At 35.3% G+C, this 17885-nt stretch overlaps 2 protein-coding genes across 19 annotated transcripts in view; both read left to right on the forward strand.

Moving 5' to 3' along the window:
- Positions 1 to 2679, forward strand: part of CALD1 (caldesmon 1) — a 239709-nt gene extending 237030 nt beyond the window's left edge. For all 10 annotated transcript variants that reach the window (XM_031939098.1, XM_003771628.4, XM_031939094.1 and 7 more), the window contains one exon: positions 270 to 2679. In XM_031939098.1, coding sequence (XP_031794958.1) covers positions 270 to 275 — 6 coding nt within the window. In that variant the 3' untranslated portion in view covers positions 276 to 2679. The remainder of the gene's footprint in view (positions 1 to 269) is intronic.
- A 5163-nt stretch (positions 2680 to 7842) lies between these two features.
- AGBL3 (ATP/GTP binding protein like 3) overlaps positions 7843 to 17885 on the forward strand; it is a 115364-nt gene continuing 105321 nt past the window's right edge. For all 9 annotated transcript variants that reach the window (XR_004229693.1, XR_004229694.1, XR_004229695.1 and 6 more), the window contains exons 1-3: positions 7843 to 8025; positions 13428 to 13544; positions 14562 to 14619. Coding sequence is in view for 6 of the 9 variants with exons in the window: in XM_031939101.1 (XP_031794961.1) it covers positions 13437 to 13544; positions 14562 to 14619 (166 nt within the window). In the remaining 3 variants the exon portion in view is untranslated. The remainder of the gene's footprint in view (positions 8026 to 13427; positions 13545 to 14561; positions 14620 to 17885) is intronic.

Below are 17885 nucleotides of genomic sequence, written 5' to 3' on the forward strand. Positions count from 1 at the left end.
CCAACTCTAGTTCTAAAGAAAGATTCTAGTTTTGAGTGCCATCAATTAGGGCAATATACATGGGAAAAGGAAGAAAATTAGAATAGAAAAGAGGCTGATAAGTAAAGGGATCAAAAAAATTTATAAGAGGAGCATACACAGACATGGAAGGAAGGCCCCTTCACCAATTATTACAAGTAACAGGTCAGTGATACCACAGTCATAAACTGCACACCTTCCATCTCTATGTTTATTTTCTTGTTGAAAATAAAGATGTTTTCTCTTAACAGGTTTGAGACAGCTGGAGAAAGAACACTAGGTACCTGCTCATGATGCTGGACCAGCTCAATTCAAAAGTGCTCAATTGTTCTATTTTATATTTATGTTGATTTACTATTATGTGGGTTCTTTTTTTTTTTTTTTTTTTTGGTTTATTTTACATTATCCCAGTTAAACCCATGTATATTAGCACTGTATTTAATAATCACAATCTAGAGACATTCAAGGTAAAAGTACTGCCTTTGCACAGGAGCCTATTTCTAAAGAAACCCATGCTGTGAAATATAGACTTTTCTACTGAGAGTCATAACTCTATGCCTGAACAGTGATTTTAGCTGCATCAGAAGTCAACCAAAATATATTCAAGTTGAAAAATGCCTAAGGAATGTGTGCAGTATCCATAGAAAAATAAAACAGTTGTTACTTTTGGAATACAGAAGTCATTGTTTCTGCACTTTAGAATAAGGCATGGAAGAAATAATTTTAGTTGACAATTGTAATATTTTCTGTAAGTTGCCCATGTCAGATTTGAGATACTGCAGCATTAATTTGTCTTTTTTGTTTGTTTTATACTTCTAAAGTATCACTTTTTCCATTCTAGTTAAGTTAATATCTAAGTTGGATTATTATGTTAGCTGACAGTGGTACTAATTTTTTAAGGTTGGTGGTTTTGTGGATTTCTTTGGTAGTGAATAGTAACATGGACTGCAATTTAGAATATATATATGTATGTATAATTATGCATACATGTATATATATATATATATATACAAACACAGCTTTATAAAATTTAGCGCCAAGCACTACTAATGGTAGGATGCTTTAATATGTGCTAGAATATTATATTTAGTAATAAACTTATATAACTAGTCAATATCACAGCTTTAAAAAAATAAAAAAATCACAACTTTTATATTAATATTTCACAATTGCCATTAGAAGTATGGCAGGAAACCTGAAAATTTTAGATGTCAGATGACCTTTGATAAAAGGGAAGAAAAAGTAATGAAAAAAGAATAGTTAGTGGAGCCAAAAGAAATCAGTATTTTCTATAAAACACATTAGTTAATTTATATAAACTACCATAATTCAAGATTATTCCAAGTACAGTGTGAATTATGCTAAAGTATGCTCTCTTGGATTCTGTCCAAGGTCTATGCCTTTATACAAGTGGAATTTCCATTATAAGTTGGATATGTTCTCCAAGATCCCTTCCAGCCCTAAAATTAAAAAAAAACAAAAAAACAAAAAAATCTATGAACTCTTACAGATTGGTCTCAGATGTGTATATAAAGATTAAGTTGAACTAAAACTGGGCTTTACAAAAACAATCGACAAATGTGAGTACTTAGGACCCTAATAATTTTCTCAACAAAATAATAATTTGTTTAAACCATGAGGTTGTTTTCCTTAGACTTTCTCAGTCATAGCCATTGAAGGTGAGATGATGAAATTTCATGAATATGTATGAATTTCCTATGTTTTGGACACTTTTCCATCCTCACCCAAGAATCTTTGTTTAATGATTCTTTTGACATGTACTTATAAGTAAAGCATAATGTCTTTCTTAAAACAGCAAATGTTTACTATTCATAGTAGAAGAAAAATGGGATTCTGGCAAATAGTTTCTGATTAGAAAGCATTGTATTTGAGTAAGGTACACAAACACCCCCACCTCTGGGTTGCCTTAAAAGAGTAAAGCCAAGTTCAATTCCAAGTTCCTGACAAGCTGTAGGAATTTTCACATGTTTCCCATTTCCAGGTGGGGTTGGCTGCAGGTATACAATGCATACAAATAGAGATCCCTGACTTAAGCAGAATCTATTTTCTTCCAATTTAACCAAGAGCAGCTCAGTACTTCAAGGTAGTAGCAGGAAAACAGCAGCATCCAAGACTCTCAAATAACCATCCATCACTTTTTTTTAAGATTGAAAGATAAAAAACAATGAGTTTGAATTTACATGTAGCACCTGAGTTCCCACTGATTCCTGAAAAACAAAGATGAAAGAGTGAATTAGGTCCAAAAAGAAGACCTATCCTAAATTAATTTGATGTTGAATATTTAAATTAAAACTGCCTTCAAATAAATATTTTCCTATCAGGGATAAAGTTGAAAATAAAATATGCAGCATACCAATCCTGAATTGTGCTTCAATAATTAGTTTTAATATGTTTTAGGGTAGGGTTTTTGTTCCATTATTTTGTTTTAATCTAAAAAAAACCCAAACAAACATGATTTTGTTGTTTACGTATTAAAAGACAAATGCATCTGTTAACTATAAGTGAAACTGCAAGTTGCCTAGCATTTTCTGTGAATCTGCCATTTTATAAACACTTCAAAGTTTTCATTGACAACTGATAGTTGCAATACAAACAATATATTCTGAAACTGCATCCACAATAAATGAAATATCTCTAAAATGACTTTGTCTTTTTTTTAAGTTTGGAGTATACCAACTTCAATAATTGAGTGATTGTTTTTCTCAGAAACAAGATTAGTATAAACATTGATTAGTATGAACTCAGAAACTGAGCCAGGAGGAGAATGAACCTTTTTGTAGAGGGTCCTATGCCCAACAAATCTGGTATAGATGTAATAGAGGAATAAAAGTGTCCTTTGTTCTTTTTAATATCCCTGGACAAGTATGAGATATCTTCAAATTCTTCCCTGTTCCCCACCCAATTTTAAATATGAAAAATTTCTGTTTTTTTTTTTCAAATAGCATTTTTTTATGAACAAAAAAAAATGGGTTAAAATACCATTACTCAACAAAAATGTATGGTTCCTATGAAATGAGTTAAAAGTGAATGAATTGAAAGGCCTGGAGAGACTTACACGAACTGATGCTGAGTGAAATGAGCAGGACCAGGAGATCATTATATACTTCAACAACAATACTAGATGATGACCAGTTCTGATGGACCAGGCCATCCTCAGCAACGAGATCAACCAAATCATTTCCAATGGAGCAGTAATGAACTGAACCAGCTATGCCGAGAAAAATAACTCTGGGAGATGACTAAAAACCATTACATTGAATTCCCAATCCCTATATTTATGCCCACCTGCATTTTTGATTTCCTTCACATGCTAATTGTACAATATTTCAGAGTCTGATTCTTTTTGTACAGCAAAATAACGTTTTGGTCATGTTTAAAAAAAAAAAAAAAAGTGAATGAATTCTGGATTTGGCTTCAAACAGGCTGGGTTTGAATCCTAACCTGGCTACTTACTTACCTATGTGATTTTCTGGGCCTAAGTTTTCCCATCAGAAAAATGAATGGAATAGACTCAATGACTTTCCAGTACTAGAGTGAAGAACCTATAAAGATTAAGTTTCTGAATGAATTTTTTTTCTATTTACATGACACCTTGTTAAATTCTGTTTGAAACCTCAGGCTGTGCCTGAGTTTCGAATATGAGATTTATGGATTTTGGACAGTTTTCTACCTAGTATTCCAAGTAGAGTACTAGAATCCAATAAACGTTTATCAGGCCCCTGGAAACTGCAACTTTATCAAACTCGGAGAGGAAAAGGGTGGATTCATATCAACACAGATTTGGGAAAGTTAAACAGAAAAGTTGCAACAGTATAAAGCTAAAAAGATTTCAGCAAATTAAAAACTTGATCATAAGACATGCATATAATATGACTCAAGTAATAGCAGATTGTTTTTTGTGGCTTCTGAATAGCAGACTCGTCACTTCACAGTCACTCCACACAAAGTATCCTGTTCAAATTTCTTTTTCTTCTTATTCCCTGAGGTCTGGCTTGTCACTGAGTGCTCCAAATCATAAAGAAGAAGAAAAAGTTTAGGGACCCTAAAAATATGCTCTTCATTTAGGAACAAGAAGTAGGCTAAACTCAGAAATTACATTGACTAACCCAGGTGGGTAGAAGGTAACTTCAGGGCTTAGAGGGCCTGAAGCAGAGTGAAGTAAGCAGAACCAGAAGATCTATACACAACAACTAAAACAACATAAATGGAGGAATATATTAATTATCTTATGCCACCAAAAATTGTTTTTAAAAGAGCTTGTCTATAAAAAGTTTTGATGAAGATTCAGGTTTAATGATTAGTACTTGGTTGAGACAAGATCTGTAAGTCCATGACTGTGGAGTAGAGTTAAAGCAATATATAATATTTATAAAGTTTGTCCTTACAATTCTGCAGCTAGACATAGCAGATTTTGACAGATGGTTCTCACGGGAAACTTTCCATGACTTTATTTAATTGTGGCCATGTGAACTTCTACATGAATTTGTGCTAACAGGATGCTGGGAGAGAAATATGAGGTTTTGCTGGTGCTTTGTTTTGTTTTAATAAACTCAAAAAACATTTCCAGATTTGAAATTTGTGTATCTTAGTCTTAGCTCCATATCCATGTTTTATAATAATAGCTAGTGTTTTTATGATGCTTTAAGATTTGCAAAGCACTTAATGTATAATCTAATTTGATTCACACAACCACCTTCTAAGGGAAGTGTTAATATTTCCATTTTATAGATCAGGAAACTGAGATTTAGAGAGATTAAGTAATTTGCTCAGGGTCACCCAGAGCTAGAAATCTCTGAGACAAAATCTCAAATTCAGGCCTTCCTGATTCTGAATTGCAGCACTCTTCACTATACCAATTAGCTTCCTAATAAAGAAAATGGGATACTACTTTATATTGGAAGAATTATAATCAGGCAGAATCACAGTACCCATTTTATAGAAGAGGAAGCTGAGGTTCAAAATGGTAAGTGATTGAAAATAACAGTTGATAACAGTTAAAACCAGGATTTAAATCTAAATATCTTGCTTCCCACTCTAGGAGTTCAAAAGACTTTTGACTCTAATAAGTTTTACTTCTTTAATTAGTTTTTCCTGATGTTTCACTTTGCACGTCTTTTTCATTTTTCTAGCTTTTCTTCCATCTTGCCTTTGGTTCAATAGTTACTCTGCTAAGTAGATACCTGCTAAGAAGTAGTATGTTCACCAAAAAGCACAAAAATACTAAGGGGGAAAAAAATACAATGCCAGCTATCAGTGTGAATCTGACTTCCTGGAAGGCATGCCATCACCATCATCTACTTTTATCATCACCATCATCATATCATTATCATTATGATCATTATCATCATCTTACTATTACTTTGCAAATGCATTCTGCAGATTGTCCTGCAACTGTGAGAAGATTATTGATCTCAACAGGGGATGGGAGGAAATTGTATGGAGTGTGAAATAAAGAATAAATTTCTCCCTGTCCTATCAACTGGCAGAGTCTGACTATATTTAACATCTTTGGGTGCTATAGTTTTTTTATTCAACTAGAGTTTTCTATTAAACCTATTATTTTGAAAAGTATGTTACTTTACATAAAAATTATTTGAGCTAAAAAAAATCCTTTTTTCTGTTTGATGGTGGAAACTATAAATTGGGCAATGCATAACTGCACTGGATAAAATTGCTGCTTTTAACACAGCTTGTTTCAATGTGTACTCTCTAATCTATTTATTTCCGTTTCTGAGTTTTAATCCAGAAGAAACCAGGCTTCTTTAATGAAATGCTTTCCTTACAAAACCATTTGTTATTTTCTTTGCCTAGTGTAGTTCAAACTAATTTAGCCACAAAATACTTTAGCATGTGAAATATATTAACAGAATCCATAAATGAAAACCTACAAGGTCAAGAATACAGGCCTCTCTGGGCATTAGCCAGAGTTCCAACTCAAGACAATAGAGTGGTGTCTTGGTCAAAGTAAACCACAAAGGTTGATGCTAAGGAAGCTCTTTAGATTTTCCTTTATAATTGTGGGTGTGTGTGGTGTGCTTGTGCTAGTATGTAAAGAGGAAAAGGGTGGACCCTCACTTCTTTGAACACGCCAGGCCCCTGTCAATAAGTCTTTCTCCCTCAGCCATCCCAGCCACCCAACCTTAAAATGGAGGGAGGTCTGTGTCTTGTCGCAGCAATCCTATTCCCATCAGTTGTGGCTTTATCACAAGATTTGAAGACGTTATACAGATGCAGAATTTGGCTTTTAAGAGAAATAGATTGGCAAACATTAACATTTTCTCAAGGAATCTTTATTTACACCACTGCAAAAGTTTTAAAAAAACACCGTTTTAGCTTCCTATTTTAAACACAAGAAAAAATGTGAGGATTGACTTTTTTTGGAGCAAATTAACTGCTGTAAAATGTTAATCACATTATTATGGTCTTTTTTTTTTTTCCTATTCAAAGTTTTGTTACTCTTGCAACACCACATACATTATTATCTTGTGACCTGGGCTAGTGCTTATATGTGTCTGTTTATTCTTTTTTTTTTTTTTTATTAAATAAAGGGGCTAAATTAAGAAACTTTCAGTTCTATGACTATACAGCAATTCCTACTCAATCTCCTATTCATCTAAGGCTATCTGTTTAAAAATAAATAAATGTTAAAAGTTTTCAAGACATAAGAAATCCATGAAATTTGTGAAATTTCGATTTTGCTTTCCTTGCCTAAGCCTCAGAAAGTTCAAGGAAACTTCCAATTATACTTGTATGACTGCTCCCCAAAACAGAAGTACACAAAAAAGGAACACTTCTCAGGGAAAGTACCAGAGCAGAAGGGACTTGCAAATGTTTGTTTTTCAGAAATCCCGAGGAAGGCTGAGAACATTACAATTCACAGAATTCTCTAGAAAACTTTTACTACCTTTTTAAAAAACTCTCTGCATTACGTAAGCACATCTAAGTTTTAACAAATATACTCTGCAAATAGCCTCATGGAGCGGAGCGGCAAGCACCTCAAATTCAGGGAATGAGTCCACTGAGTACCAAGCTCCCTGACCACGAAGTGCTAAGTATTAAAAACCAAAGCTTTCCAGATTAATGTTTCAGTTCAATCCAATCTAACCATTGTGTATCGGCTACACGTCATCATGGCGCTAGATGCTAGGGATACAAAAATGAAGCACCCCCTTTTCTCCAAAAGCAGCCTCCAGAAAAGCAATGTCCGGTTCAAAAGCCCCTTGCAACAACTTGTTGGGAGGCCGCTTGAGACGGAGTGTAACTGTCCGGTGGTCGCTCCGAGCCCGTGTGTTGCTACCTCCTCTCTTGCGTCACTTGCGAAGATGGAATTCACCTTTCCCTCTCGGGAAGCGCGGATGCTGGATTTAGTCTGGGGCCCCTCCTTCCAAGCTCTAAGAATCTACGCGCTCCTACGAGACCCCTCAGATATAAGGCACCTAAGCTTGGAGCGCCGGACCTGGAGCCGAAGACCCATTCTTCCGCCCCGGCTCAGGGAGTGTCCTTGGGACTGGGCAGCTCACTTCAGAATCGCCTCCTCTCTCTGAGTCTCTGAGCTTCCGCCTCCGGAGCAAACTCTCACTGCTGCGGTCCCGCGGAGCCCTCCAGTACTCGCCAGTCCGAGACGGGGCTCGCGCACCCGGCTACTTTCTAGCCGCTCTCGGGGCGTGGGTCTGGCGCGGAGCAAAGTAGAAAAGCGCTCGCTCTCAGCGTGAGGCCGGGCAAGTGGGCGTGGCGAGGGGCGTGGCTGAGAAGGGGAGGGTTCCAGAAGGAGCGGGTTGCTAGGTAACTAGAAGGGTAATCGCGTTCACCTAGAGGAGCCGCCTCATAGCTCGGGCTCCGGATGCGGGGGCTGGGGTGGGAGCAGAACAGCTACTCCCCAGGGCGGGCCCAAGGGGTTGCTCCCAAAACTGCGGGACTGGCAGGCCAAGGAGCTGGGGAGGGAACCAGGGGCCGGCCTTGGAGTGAGAGAACAGCGGAAGCGGCGAGGTGAGAGCGGGGCGGGGTAACCTCAAGACCGCCTTCTCGCCTCGAGGCGGCAGGAGGGGCGGGGAGATAGGGGGTGGAGAATCCGGCGGAGCTCAGGGCTCACAATTTCTGCGCAGGCGCGGGCGAGCAGCCGCGCGAGCCATGTCCGTGCGGGCGCCGAGCGGTGGCGGCTGGGCCTGGGGGGTGTAGGCGTGGCTAACTCCCGGTGGGGAAGCTCCCTACCTCATTGCAGGCCTTTTGGGCGCTCTGGGTCGTGTCATTACATCATAATAACCCCTCCCCCTCGAAGGTCGGTCAGGCACGTATGGTCTGGGTTTGACTCGCTCGCGCTCCCCCAGCCACGTCCTTTTGTGTGCTTCTGCTGAAGCCAGAGTTTCCTAGTTTATTCAAGTGAGGGACGTTAATTAGGGACCTTACTATTCCTAGTTAATCTGCTTGAGCGAAGGATTAGGAACCCGAAGGGACCTTAGGGCTCATCTAGGCCAACCCCAGTCATTTTACAGATGAAGAAACTGGTGTGAAGGGACTTGGCAGAAGTCACGTGGCTACAGAGAAAACCCCCAATCTGCTGCTCCTTTCGCTCTCTCAGACCTACACATTGCGCTTCTTTGTATATTTTTGAAAGAGTCTTGGGAAAAGGTGGTCCAGGAGTTCTGCACCTGGGGTTACTAGACTGAGGAAGACCCGAGTTCAAATCCCATCTCCACCACTTGCTCGCTAGCCGGGTCTGCCTCAATTTCCTCAATTATAAAATGTAAAAATAAATAAATAAAGCACCTTCCTCCCACGGTTATTTTGAGGTTCTAACGAAATGTTTGTTAAGCTCTTAGCATTTAATATAGTAGGCATTTAATAAATGCTTCTTCTTGAATTGTCATTCTCCCCAAACTGAAGTCTGAGCTCAATTGCTAACATTTTGTCTAGGGTTTTCCTACTTGTAGAAGATTTTGAACACTGCAAATTTCTTAGGCTCCTTAATAGAATCTCTGATCGACCTAGATCAAAAACACTGATTTCCTGAAGAGAAGAACAAAAGTCACTGAATAACAAATTTGTATTCTGGGAAGAATGATGCCTCAAAAAATTTTCCTTATAAAAGATGATAAATGTTGGAGGGGGTGTGAGAAAACTGAGACACTAATGCATAGTTGGTGGAGTTGTGAGATGATCCAGTCACTGGGGTGAGCAATATGGAACTAAGCCCAAAGAGTTCTCAAATTATGCATACTTTTTGATCTACTGGGTCTGTATTCCAAAGAAAATAACAACTCTGAGATACCACCCCACACCCCTCAGATTAGCTAAGATGACAGGAAAAGATGGAGGGGATGTGGGAAAACTGGAACATTAATGTATTGTTGGTGGAATGAAATGATCCAACCATTCTGGAGAGCAATCTGGAACTATATAAAACTGTGCATATTCTTTGACCCACCAGGGCCACTACTGGGGTCTGTATCTCAAGGAAATCATAAAGAAGGGAAAAGGTACAAAATATTTGTAGCAGCTGTTTTTGTGGTACAAAGAATTGGAATGCCCATCAACTAGGGAATGGCTGGATAAGTTGCAATATCTGAAGATAATGGAATATTGTTGTTCTATAAAAAATGAACAAGATGATTTTAGAAAGGCCTGGAAAGATTTACATGAACTGATGTTGAGCAAAACAAGCAGAACCAGGAATATATTTACACAACAGCAAGACTGTGCAATGATCTACGGTGAAAAACTAGGTTCCACGGCAATTCCAACAAACTTTGGATAGAAAACACCATCTGCATCCAGAAAAAGAACTATGGAGATTGAATATAAATCAACATATGGCTATGTTCACTTGCTTTTTCTGTTTTTTTTTTCCCTCTTCCATGGTTTTTCTCTTTTGTTCTGATTTTTCTCTCCCAACATGATACATAAAGCAATGTGCATTAAAAAATAAAAATAAAACTTTTTTTTTAAATGTCCTTATGTCCATGGCTCCAATTCCTTTTTTACTTGTTTTTAAAAAATATTTTTCCATTATTACATTTAAAACAATTTTTATATATTACATTTTTCTTATAACTTTGTATATACAAAACATACGCATGGGTAATTTTTTAACATTGACCCTTGCAAAAACTTCTGTTTCAACTTTTCCCCTCCTTCCCTCCATCCCCTCCCCTAGATGGCAGGTAGTTCCATACATGTTAAATATGTTAAAGTATATGTTAAATACAGTATACATATACATATTTATTCAGTTATCTTGCTGCACAAGAAAATTCGGATTTAGAAATAAGGTAAAAATAACCCGAGAAGAAAAAACAAAAATGCAAGCAAACAATAACCAAGAGTGAAAATGCTATGTTGTGGTCCATACTAATTCCCCAATGTCCTTTCTCTGGGTGTAGCTGGTTTTGTTCATTACTGAGCAATTGGAGCTGATTTGGATCCTCTTATTGCCAAAGATAGCCACTTCCATCAGAAATGATCCTCATATATTATTGTTGAAATGTGTAATGATCTGCTGCTTCTCCTCATTTCACTCAGCATCAGTTCATGTAAGCCTTTCTGTATTCATCCTGCTGGTCATTTCTTATAGAATAATAATATTCCATAACATTCATATACCACAATTTATTCAGCCATTCTCCAATTGCTGGGCATATATTCAGTCTCCAATTACAAACAGGGCTGCCACAAATTTTTGCACAGATGGATCCCTTTCCCTTCAAGATCTCTTTGGGATCCTGCATTTTTGATTTCCTTCACAAGCTAATTGTACAATATTTGAGAGTCTGATTCTTTTTGTACAGCAAAATAACGTTTTGGTCATGTATACTTATTGTGTATCTAATTTATATTTTAATATATTTAACATCTACTGGTCATCCTGCCATCTGGGGGAGGGGGTAGGGGGTAAGAGGTGAAAAATTGGAACAAGAGGTTTGGCAATTGTTAATGCTGTAAAGTTACCCATGCATATAACCTGTAAATAAAAGGCTATTAAATTAAAAAAAAAAAAAAAAGATCTCTTTGGGATATAAGCCCAGTAGTAACACTGCTGGATCAAAGGGTATGCACAGTTTGATAACTCTTTGGGCATAGTTCCAAATTGCTTTCCAGAATGGTTAGATCCGTTCACAACAACATCAAAAATGCATCAGTGTCCCATTTTTCCCACATCCACTCCAACATTTGACTTTATCTTTTCTTGTCATCTTAGCCAATCTGACAGGTGTGTACTGGTATCTCATAGTTGTCTTAATTTGCATTTCTCTGATCAATAATGATTTGGAACACTTTTTCATATGACTAGAAATAGTTTCACTTTCTTCATCCGAAAATTGTCTGTTCATATCCTTTGACCATTTATCAATTGGAGAATGGCTTGATTTCTTATAGAGTCAATTCTGTATATATTTTGGAAATGAAACCTTTATCAGAACCTTTAGCTGTAAAAATAAAATAATTTTTTAACATTTGTTTTTATTTTTTATTTTTATTTTTTTTTATCGAATCAAAATATAATGAATTGACAAATATTAGAACTATTTTCCAATAAACAAGTGATCAAAGTATGTAACCATTTTCAAAAGAATAACTACAAACTACAAATAATTATGTGAAAAATATTTACATTTAAAAATAATATAAATACGAATTAACACTATCCTTTAGTACTTTGCTTCCATCAAATAAGCAATGCAGATAATAGATGGAAAAACATTGCTAAAATACTTAACATTTGTTTTTAAAACTTTTTAAAGTTTCAGATTCTCTCGCTTATTCCCACCCCAGCCCTTAAAGAAACTACATGTGAAGTTATGCAAAACGTTTCCATAAGTCATATTGTGAAAGAAAACAGATCTCCTACCCTAAAAACAAAACAAAACAAAAAATCTCAGGAAAAAGTGACAGAGAGAAAGAAAGAGAGGGAGGGAAAGAGAGACAGAAACAGAAAGAGAGAATGCTTCAATCTGTATATAGACACAATCAGTTCTTTATCTGGGTATGGATAGGATTTATCGTAAGTGCTTCAGCGTAGTCATGGATCATTCTACTGCTGAAAATAACAAAATCATTTACAGCTAGTCATCCCAGAACATTGCTATTACTTTGTACACAGTACATTTCACTTTGCTTGAGTTCATGGAGGGCTTTCCATGTTTTTCTGAGAACATTCTACTTATTTCCCACAGAACAATAATATTCCATCATACCACAATTTATTCAGCCATTCTCCAATTGATGGGCATCCTCTCAATTTCCAATTTTTTGCCCTGAGAAGAAAGCTGCTAAAAATATTTTTGTACATATAGATCATGGATCCAATTTCTTAATATTAACAGGGATCTTTTAATGCAATAAAGGAAACTTGAGGGAGCAACAGAAAACTGCAAAGACACTTTGATCAGTTTCCATTCTTTTCACAGTTAGGGAATACTAATAGGTCTAAGATGCATCTGTTGCATCTGTCAGAAATGAATAAGCAATTGATGATGGTGAGAGCACAGTGGAAAGTGGAAGAGATGTCAGTGTTGGAATGCTAAGCCATGTTGAGATATTAGGGAAAACTCAGAGAACAAATCAGATAGACTTGTAAAAATATAGATGGATCTAAGACGCCAAAGCAACTACAATGTGTTTTCTTCTAACATTAAAATTTCAGAAAATGGGGACAGCTAGATGGTGAAATGGATAGAGCACCGGCCCTGAAGTCAGGAGGACCTGAGTTCAAATGTGATCTCAGACACTTAACACTTCCCAGCTGTGTGACCCTGGGCAAGTCACTTAACCCCAATTGCCTCAGGAAAAAAATTTCAGAAAATGAAATAAAGTTCTAAGATAGCCATGAAAATTGTTGGAAAATGTTTATATTTCAAGATTATATTTCTTCACTATTCTGACAAATATAATAAAACTTTGATCAACCTCAATACTTAGGGAAATAATAAACTTTTGATTAATTGAATTTTCTGATCAATTAAAATATATGAGTATAAATTATTCACATATTTATATGTTTCAGTATTCTGTAGTAAAATAGATATAATTTATTATTTGATGATTTAGTATATCACAGTGGTTTAAAGTTATTATTTTGAACATGTTTTTGTTGTATAGTAAAGTGTAGGAAGTTGGAAAGTATCCAAGGCTTCACCAAGAAGTTGCTTTTCCAATAAACCCTTTATATGAGCTTATTTTGCTTCTTTCCTTCATGTACTTCTGCCCAATTGAAGACAAGAGAATTTCAGTTTACTGAGTTCTGAGTTAACTGAATATTTCACTTAACTTGTGTTCTGATTAAGTGGATACTCAGTTTTCATTAAGTGTATTTAAAGGCAATTAACATTATTTAATGTTTATTATAATAAATTCATCTAGAGCCAGAAAATAATTTCTTAGAAATTTTCTTGCAGTTTTCCTATATGCAAAAAAAGGAAAAATTCAGGATTGCACTTTGGGAAAAAATGTCAGAAGAGTCAGACAAAGATGACCAGCTCACAGACCCGACAACCAGTGATGAAGATGAGTTGGTATGTTTTCTTTTAATGCTGTTTGGTTTTTGTAAACCTCTTTAATGTAGCCTGCAAATTCTGAAGTTAATTATTTTTATGAATACTTTAGGCTTCTTTATATGAACCCACATATATCATAAATATTAAAGTAATTTAATATTTAAGTTGCTAAAGAATGCTATGTGTTGAAAATTATACATTCTAACTACATAGAATTTGTCCTACCTAAAACAATATATTCAAATGAATCTGTGAACTCATCAAGGTGGATTTTCCCTCAAGTAAAATAGATCTCAACTCATCTATATCTGTCTATGCTGTGCTCTTCTTGAACTCTAACATGTCTTAAATTCTTAAATTCACCACAGGTCCCCCATCTTAATAATCCACTAGTAGCCTTTTAATGATATTATTTTGATTCACTATTTTATCTAAGAAATTCTGGTTTTTCATCAAGATATAGATCTGAAATTAAGATTCCTATTTCAAAGAAATATATCCATTTAATTTTACACGTTAAATTGTCATCTTACATATCATAATAGATTTGCTGTACCTTTGAGATCAATGAAGATGAGACAAATAGGGGACTTAAAGAAACAAAAATGTGGCTTTCTTTTCTAATTATTTTAAAAATAGAAATTACATCTATATTGCATTTCTAAATGATTTACTTGACACCATTAAATTTGAAATGATTATGTAAATTGTGATCCTAAGTAAACCTGAAAAAAAGTAAAGTTTTTTTTTCCTTTGCTACTAACATTTTTCTTCATAAGTTTAATCTTGTAATATATTTGCCATGATTCTACAAAGTTCTTTAAATTTTAGATTGTGGATAGCATAAAGTCTTGACTTAAAGTACTCAACAGTGGCAGAATGCCAAGTTTAAGATGATTCAAATTCAGCTGCACTTCAACCACTAGCACCTTAATTAGTTTTTTGATTTTCACCTAGGAGCTACTATACTAGTATTAGTGATAACTTTTAGGTTTTTGGATATGTTTATGTTTTAAAATAAATCTCTTGTTTTAGGATAATACCTTTATGAAATTTGTAAATGAAGATCTTCATCACCGTGCACTGTTTACAGGTTTGAGCTCACAAATTCACTCTTGCTTTTCTTTATGATGACACTCTAAATTGGATGGAAGGTAGGAAGGTCTAGGAAAGTCATAGCAGAAAACTATGTGGGGAGTACAAAATGCAAAATGGGTGTAAAGAGAAAAGAGAAATTTGAAATTCTTCTCCTTATATATTTATTATTACCATGGTGGAATGAAAAGAAGACTGGATCCAGAGTCAGTTAGAGAATCTGGGTTCAGATTTTGGCTCTGGCTTTTTTTCTTTAGAATTAGATCTGTGTGATGTTGGGCAAGTCAAGCATCCCTAGGCTTGAGTTATCTGGTATAAAATGAAAAGGTTGGAATAAATAAAGCCAAAGGAATCTTCAGCTCTAAATCCTCCAATTCTATTACCATGATAAATAAGAATATTTTAGTGTACAGGCGTACCTTGTTTTAAGTAAATCTTGATATTTAGAAATCTAAATTAAAAAACAAGCAATGAAAGCTTATTTTCTTTTCAAAATAAACTTCATATATTGATGGTTTGATTTAATTTACAAGATACAAGGTGTATATGTCTTTGTGGAAGTATCTAAATGTAGTAGCTCACATTTATGTAGATTTTCTAATGCAATGCTTATATCCTGATTTTATCTATAATGTTTTACAAATTGTCATGTCTCTCCATTTGGTAGAAACGTTAAATTTTGCTGGCTGAGTCTATTTCTGAACTCCTTTGATTAATGACAGGTGTTTGCTTATATATTCTATTTTTTCTATATATTCTAAAGAATATATTCTAAGAAATACAAAATGCCCTTAAAAGTCTTAGTGCAGTTTTAAGGTAATAAAGCTTTAATGCACTAATAACCAAAATAAATTTCTTTACTTTTACCCATATCCCAGTTTTTCCTGTCAAGAGATTTTATTTATTCATTTTTTAAAATAAAATAGAGCAGGGGCTATTCTATGGTCTGCTGTATAATCTTAATCTTTTAAATTTAGTGTTGATTTTATCTCTGCACTAATCAATCATCTCATTACATAAGATTCTGAAATATTTCCCAGCCACATTTGTAACAAATCTTTTAAAAGGTTCTTGCCACATGCATCTCTTTCATCTATATTTAAGAGAATATATTCAGGCCTGGGGCTTCTAAAAATTTTACAAGGCTTTGACCTTTTTCATTTAATAATCTCAAATATTTTTTCCCATCATCTGCTCCCATCCTCACCTTTACTTTGAAGTCATTCAGTAAGAAGGTATTTGTTTATTTGGAAGATTTTATCAAATTCTTTGTCAGTGTCTCCACCACATGTCAACACATAGGCTGTAGTTATCTTCCTGGTGTTCTGTTTACCAATAAAAAAAAATGTTTGGGAGAACATAGATCTGTGACTAGAAAGTACTTGGGGCCATTCTGATGTTCTGGGCCATCTGGTCCAATGCCTCTATTTGACAGATGAGAAAATTGAAATCCAGGGAGATTAAGTAACATTCCAGGGTTTCTCAGGTGGTAAATTTAGATTTAGAATTTGAGCTCAGGTCCTCTGAGTACAGAATCAGTGATCTTTTTACACAGCTGTTTCTCCTTGTTTTTGAGAACTTTTATTAAACCAGCACTGCCAACACACGCTCCAAGATTCTCCTATTTCCACTTAGTTGAAACTTCTTTGATTCTTATGGTTTTGTTTTTGAAAATGTCAATGGGATATATTTTAGTTTATCTAATATTGTGTCAATTTAATCATTGGAACAATCCAAGAAAACACGAAAAAGGACCTCAGGCTGGAGATTAACCCATGTAAAGTGTAAACGCCTGCAGGCTAGTTCCCCAGAAACAGTCAGCCCGGAGCTCTGGGGCTCGCTCAGTGCCAAGGTAGCCTTAACTCCAACCCCAGGAACTTTCACCTCCCAGTCAGTTCAGGAATCCGAATCTGAGTCCGAGTCAGGGAAGACTCGGTGAACCTTGGCTGATTGGGAATACCTGGGTCCATCTGTGCTTCAGAGATGAGGCCTGGGTGAGAAGGAGTCAGCACCCGGTGAGTGCAACAGAGAGGCAGAGATGCTGCTGGCTGTGAGCACTTACAAGAGCCCTTACAAGAGGGTGGATCTCATAGTTTGGGGTTCCACGTCAAAGGGGAAAGCTGATAGAGGCCCACTATCACTCCAGGATTAGAGATGCTTTCCCTAATACTTTTCATTTTAAAAAATTAACCAACAAAAAAGAAAGACCTCAACAATCGAAACTTACTGTGGGAATAGGGAAGACCAGGGGATTCATCTTCACAGAAGAACGGTGAAGCAATAAGAAGTGTCTTCTAACTCAGAGTAAAATTAAATGATTATCTGCCCAGAAAGAATTTATAGAAGGACTCAGAAAAGTCTTCAAAAATTAAATGAGAGAAATTGGTAAAAAAAAAAACAAAAAAAAAACTAAGTAATAATAATAATGAGCTATCAAAAAAGCCCAAGATTATATAAAAAAGTTAACCAACTAGAAAAGGATATACAGACTGCTTTTAAGGAAGAAAATAATTCTTTGAAAATTAGAATTGGATAAGGGGAAGCCAGTGAAGTTATGACACCAAGAAATAACAAAACAATATAAACAGAATATGAAACATCTTATCAGAAAAACAGCAGATCTGAAGAGAAAATATAAGAATAATTGGACTACCTGAAAGCTGTGTACAGAAAAAGAATCTTGACACAATAATGCAAGAAATAAAGAAAACTGTCCTAGAATGCTAGAACATGAGGGGAAAATAAAAATTAAAAAAAAATATATTCACCAGGAACTATTTCAAAGAGATCTTGCAAGGAAAACAGATAGGGATATTCTTGCTAAATTTTGAAACCTCCAGATCAAAAAGAAAATTCTACAAAAAACAAACAAATAATAACCAATTCAAATATGCTAGAGTTACATTTAGAAATGTATAGGATTTATCAACAGCCATAATAAAACCGCAGGTCCTGGAATAATATATATATATATATATATATATATATATATATATATATATATATATATATATATCTCAACAATCAAAAAAATTAAACCTGCAGCCAAAACAATCATATCCAGCAAAATAAACTATAATATAGAACTTTTAAAATGGACATTCAACAAATATGCAGGTTTTCAGGAATTTGTCTCAACCAAACCTGAATTAAATAGAAAATTTAACATGTAATAGCCAACACTAAAGATCAATTTCCAGGGACTCAATAAGGACAAATTATTTATGGTTTTTACATGGAAATGTATGCCATATGTTTGACTGA

This window comes from Sarcophilus harrisii, chromosome 5 (genome assembly GCF_902635505.1).
Source record: "Sarcophilus harrisii chromosome 5, mSarHar1.11, whole genome shotgun sequence".
NCBI classification, from domain to species: domain Eukaryota; kingdom Metazoa; phylum Chordata; class Mammalia; order Dasyuromorphia; family Dasyuridae; genus Sarcophilus; species Sarcophilus harrisii.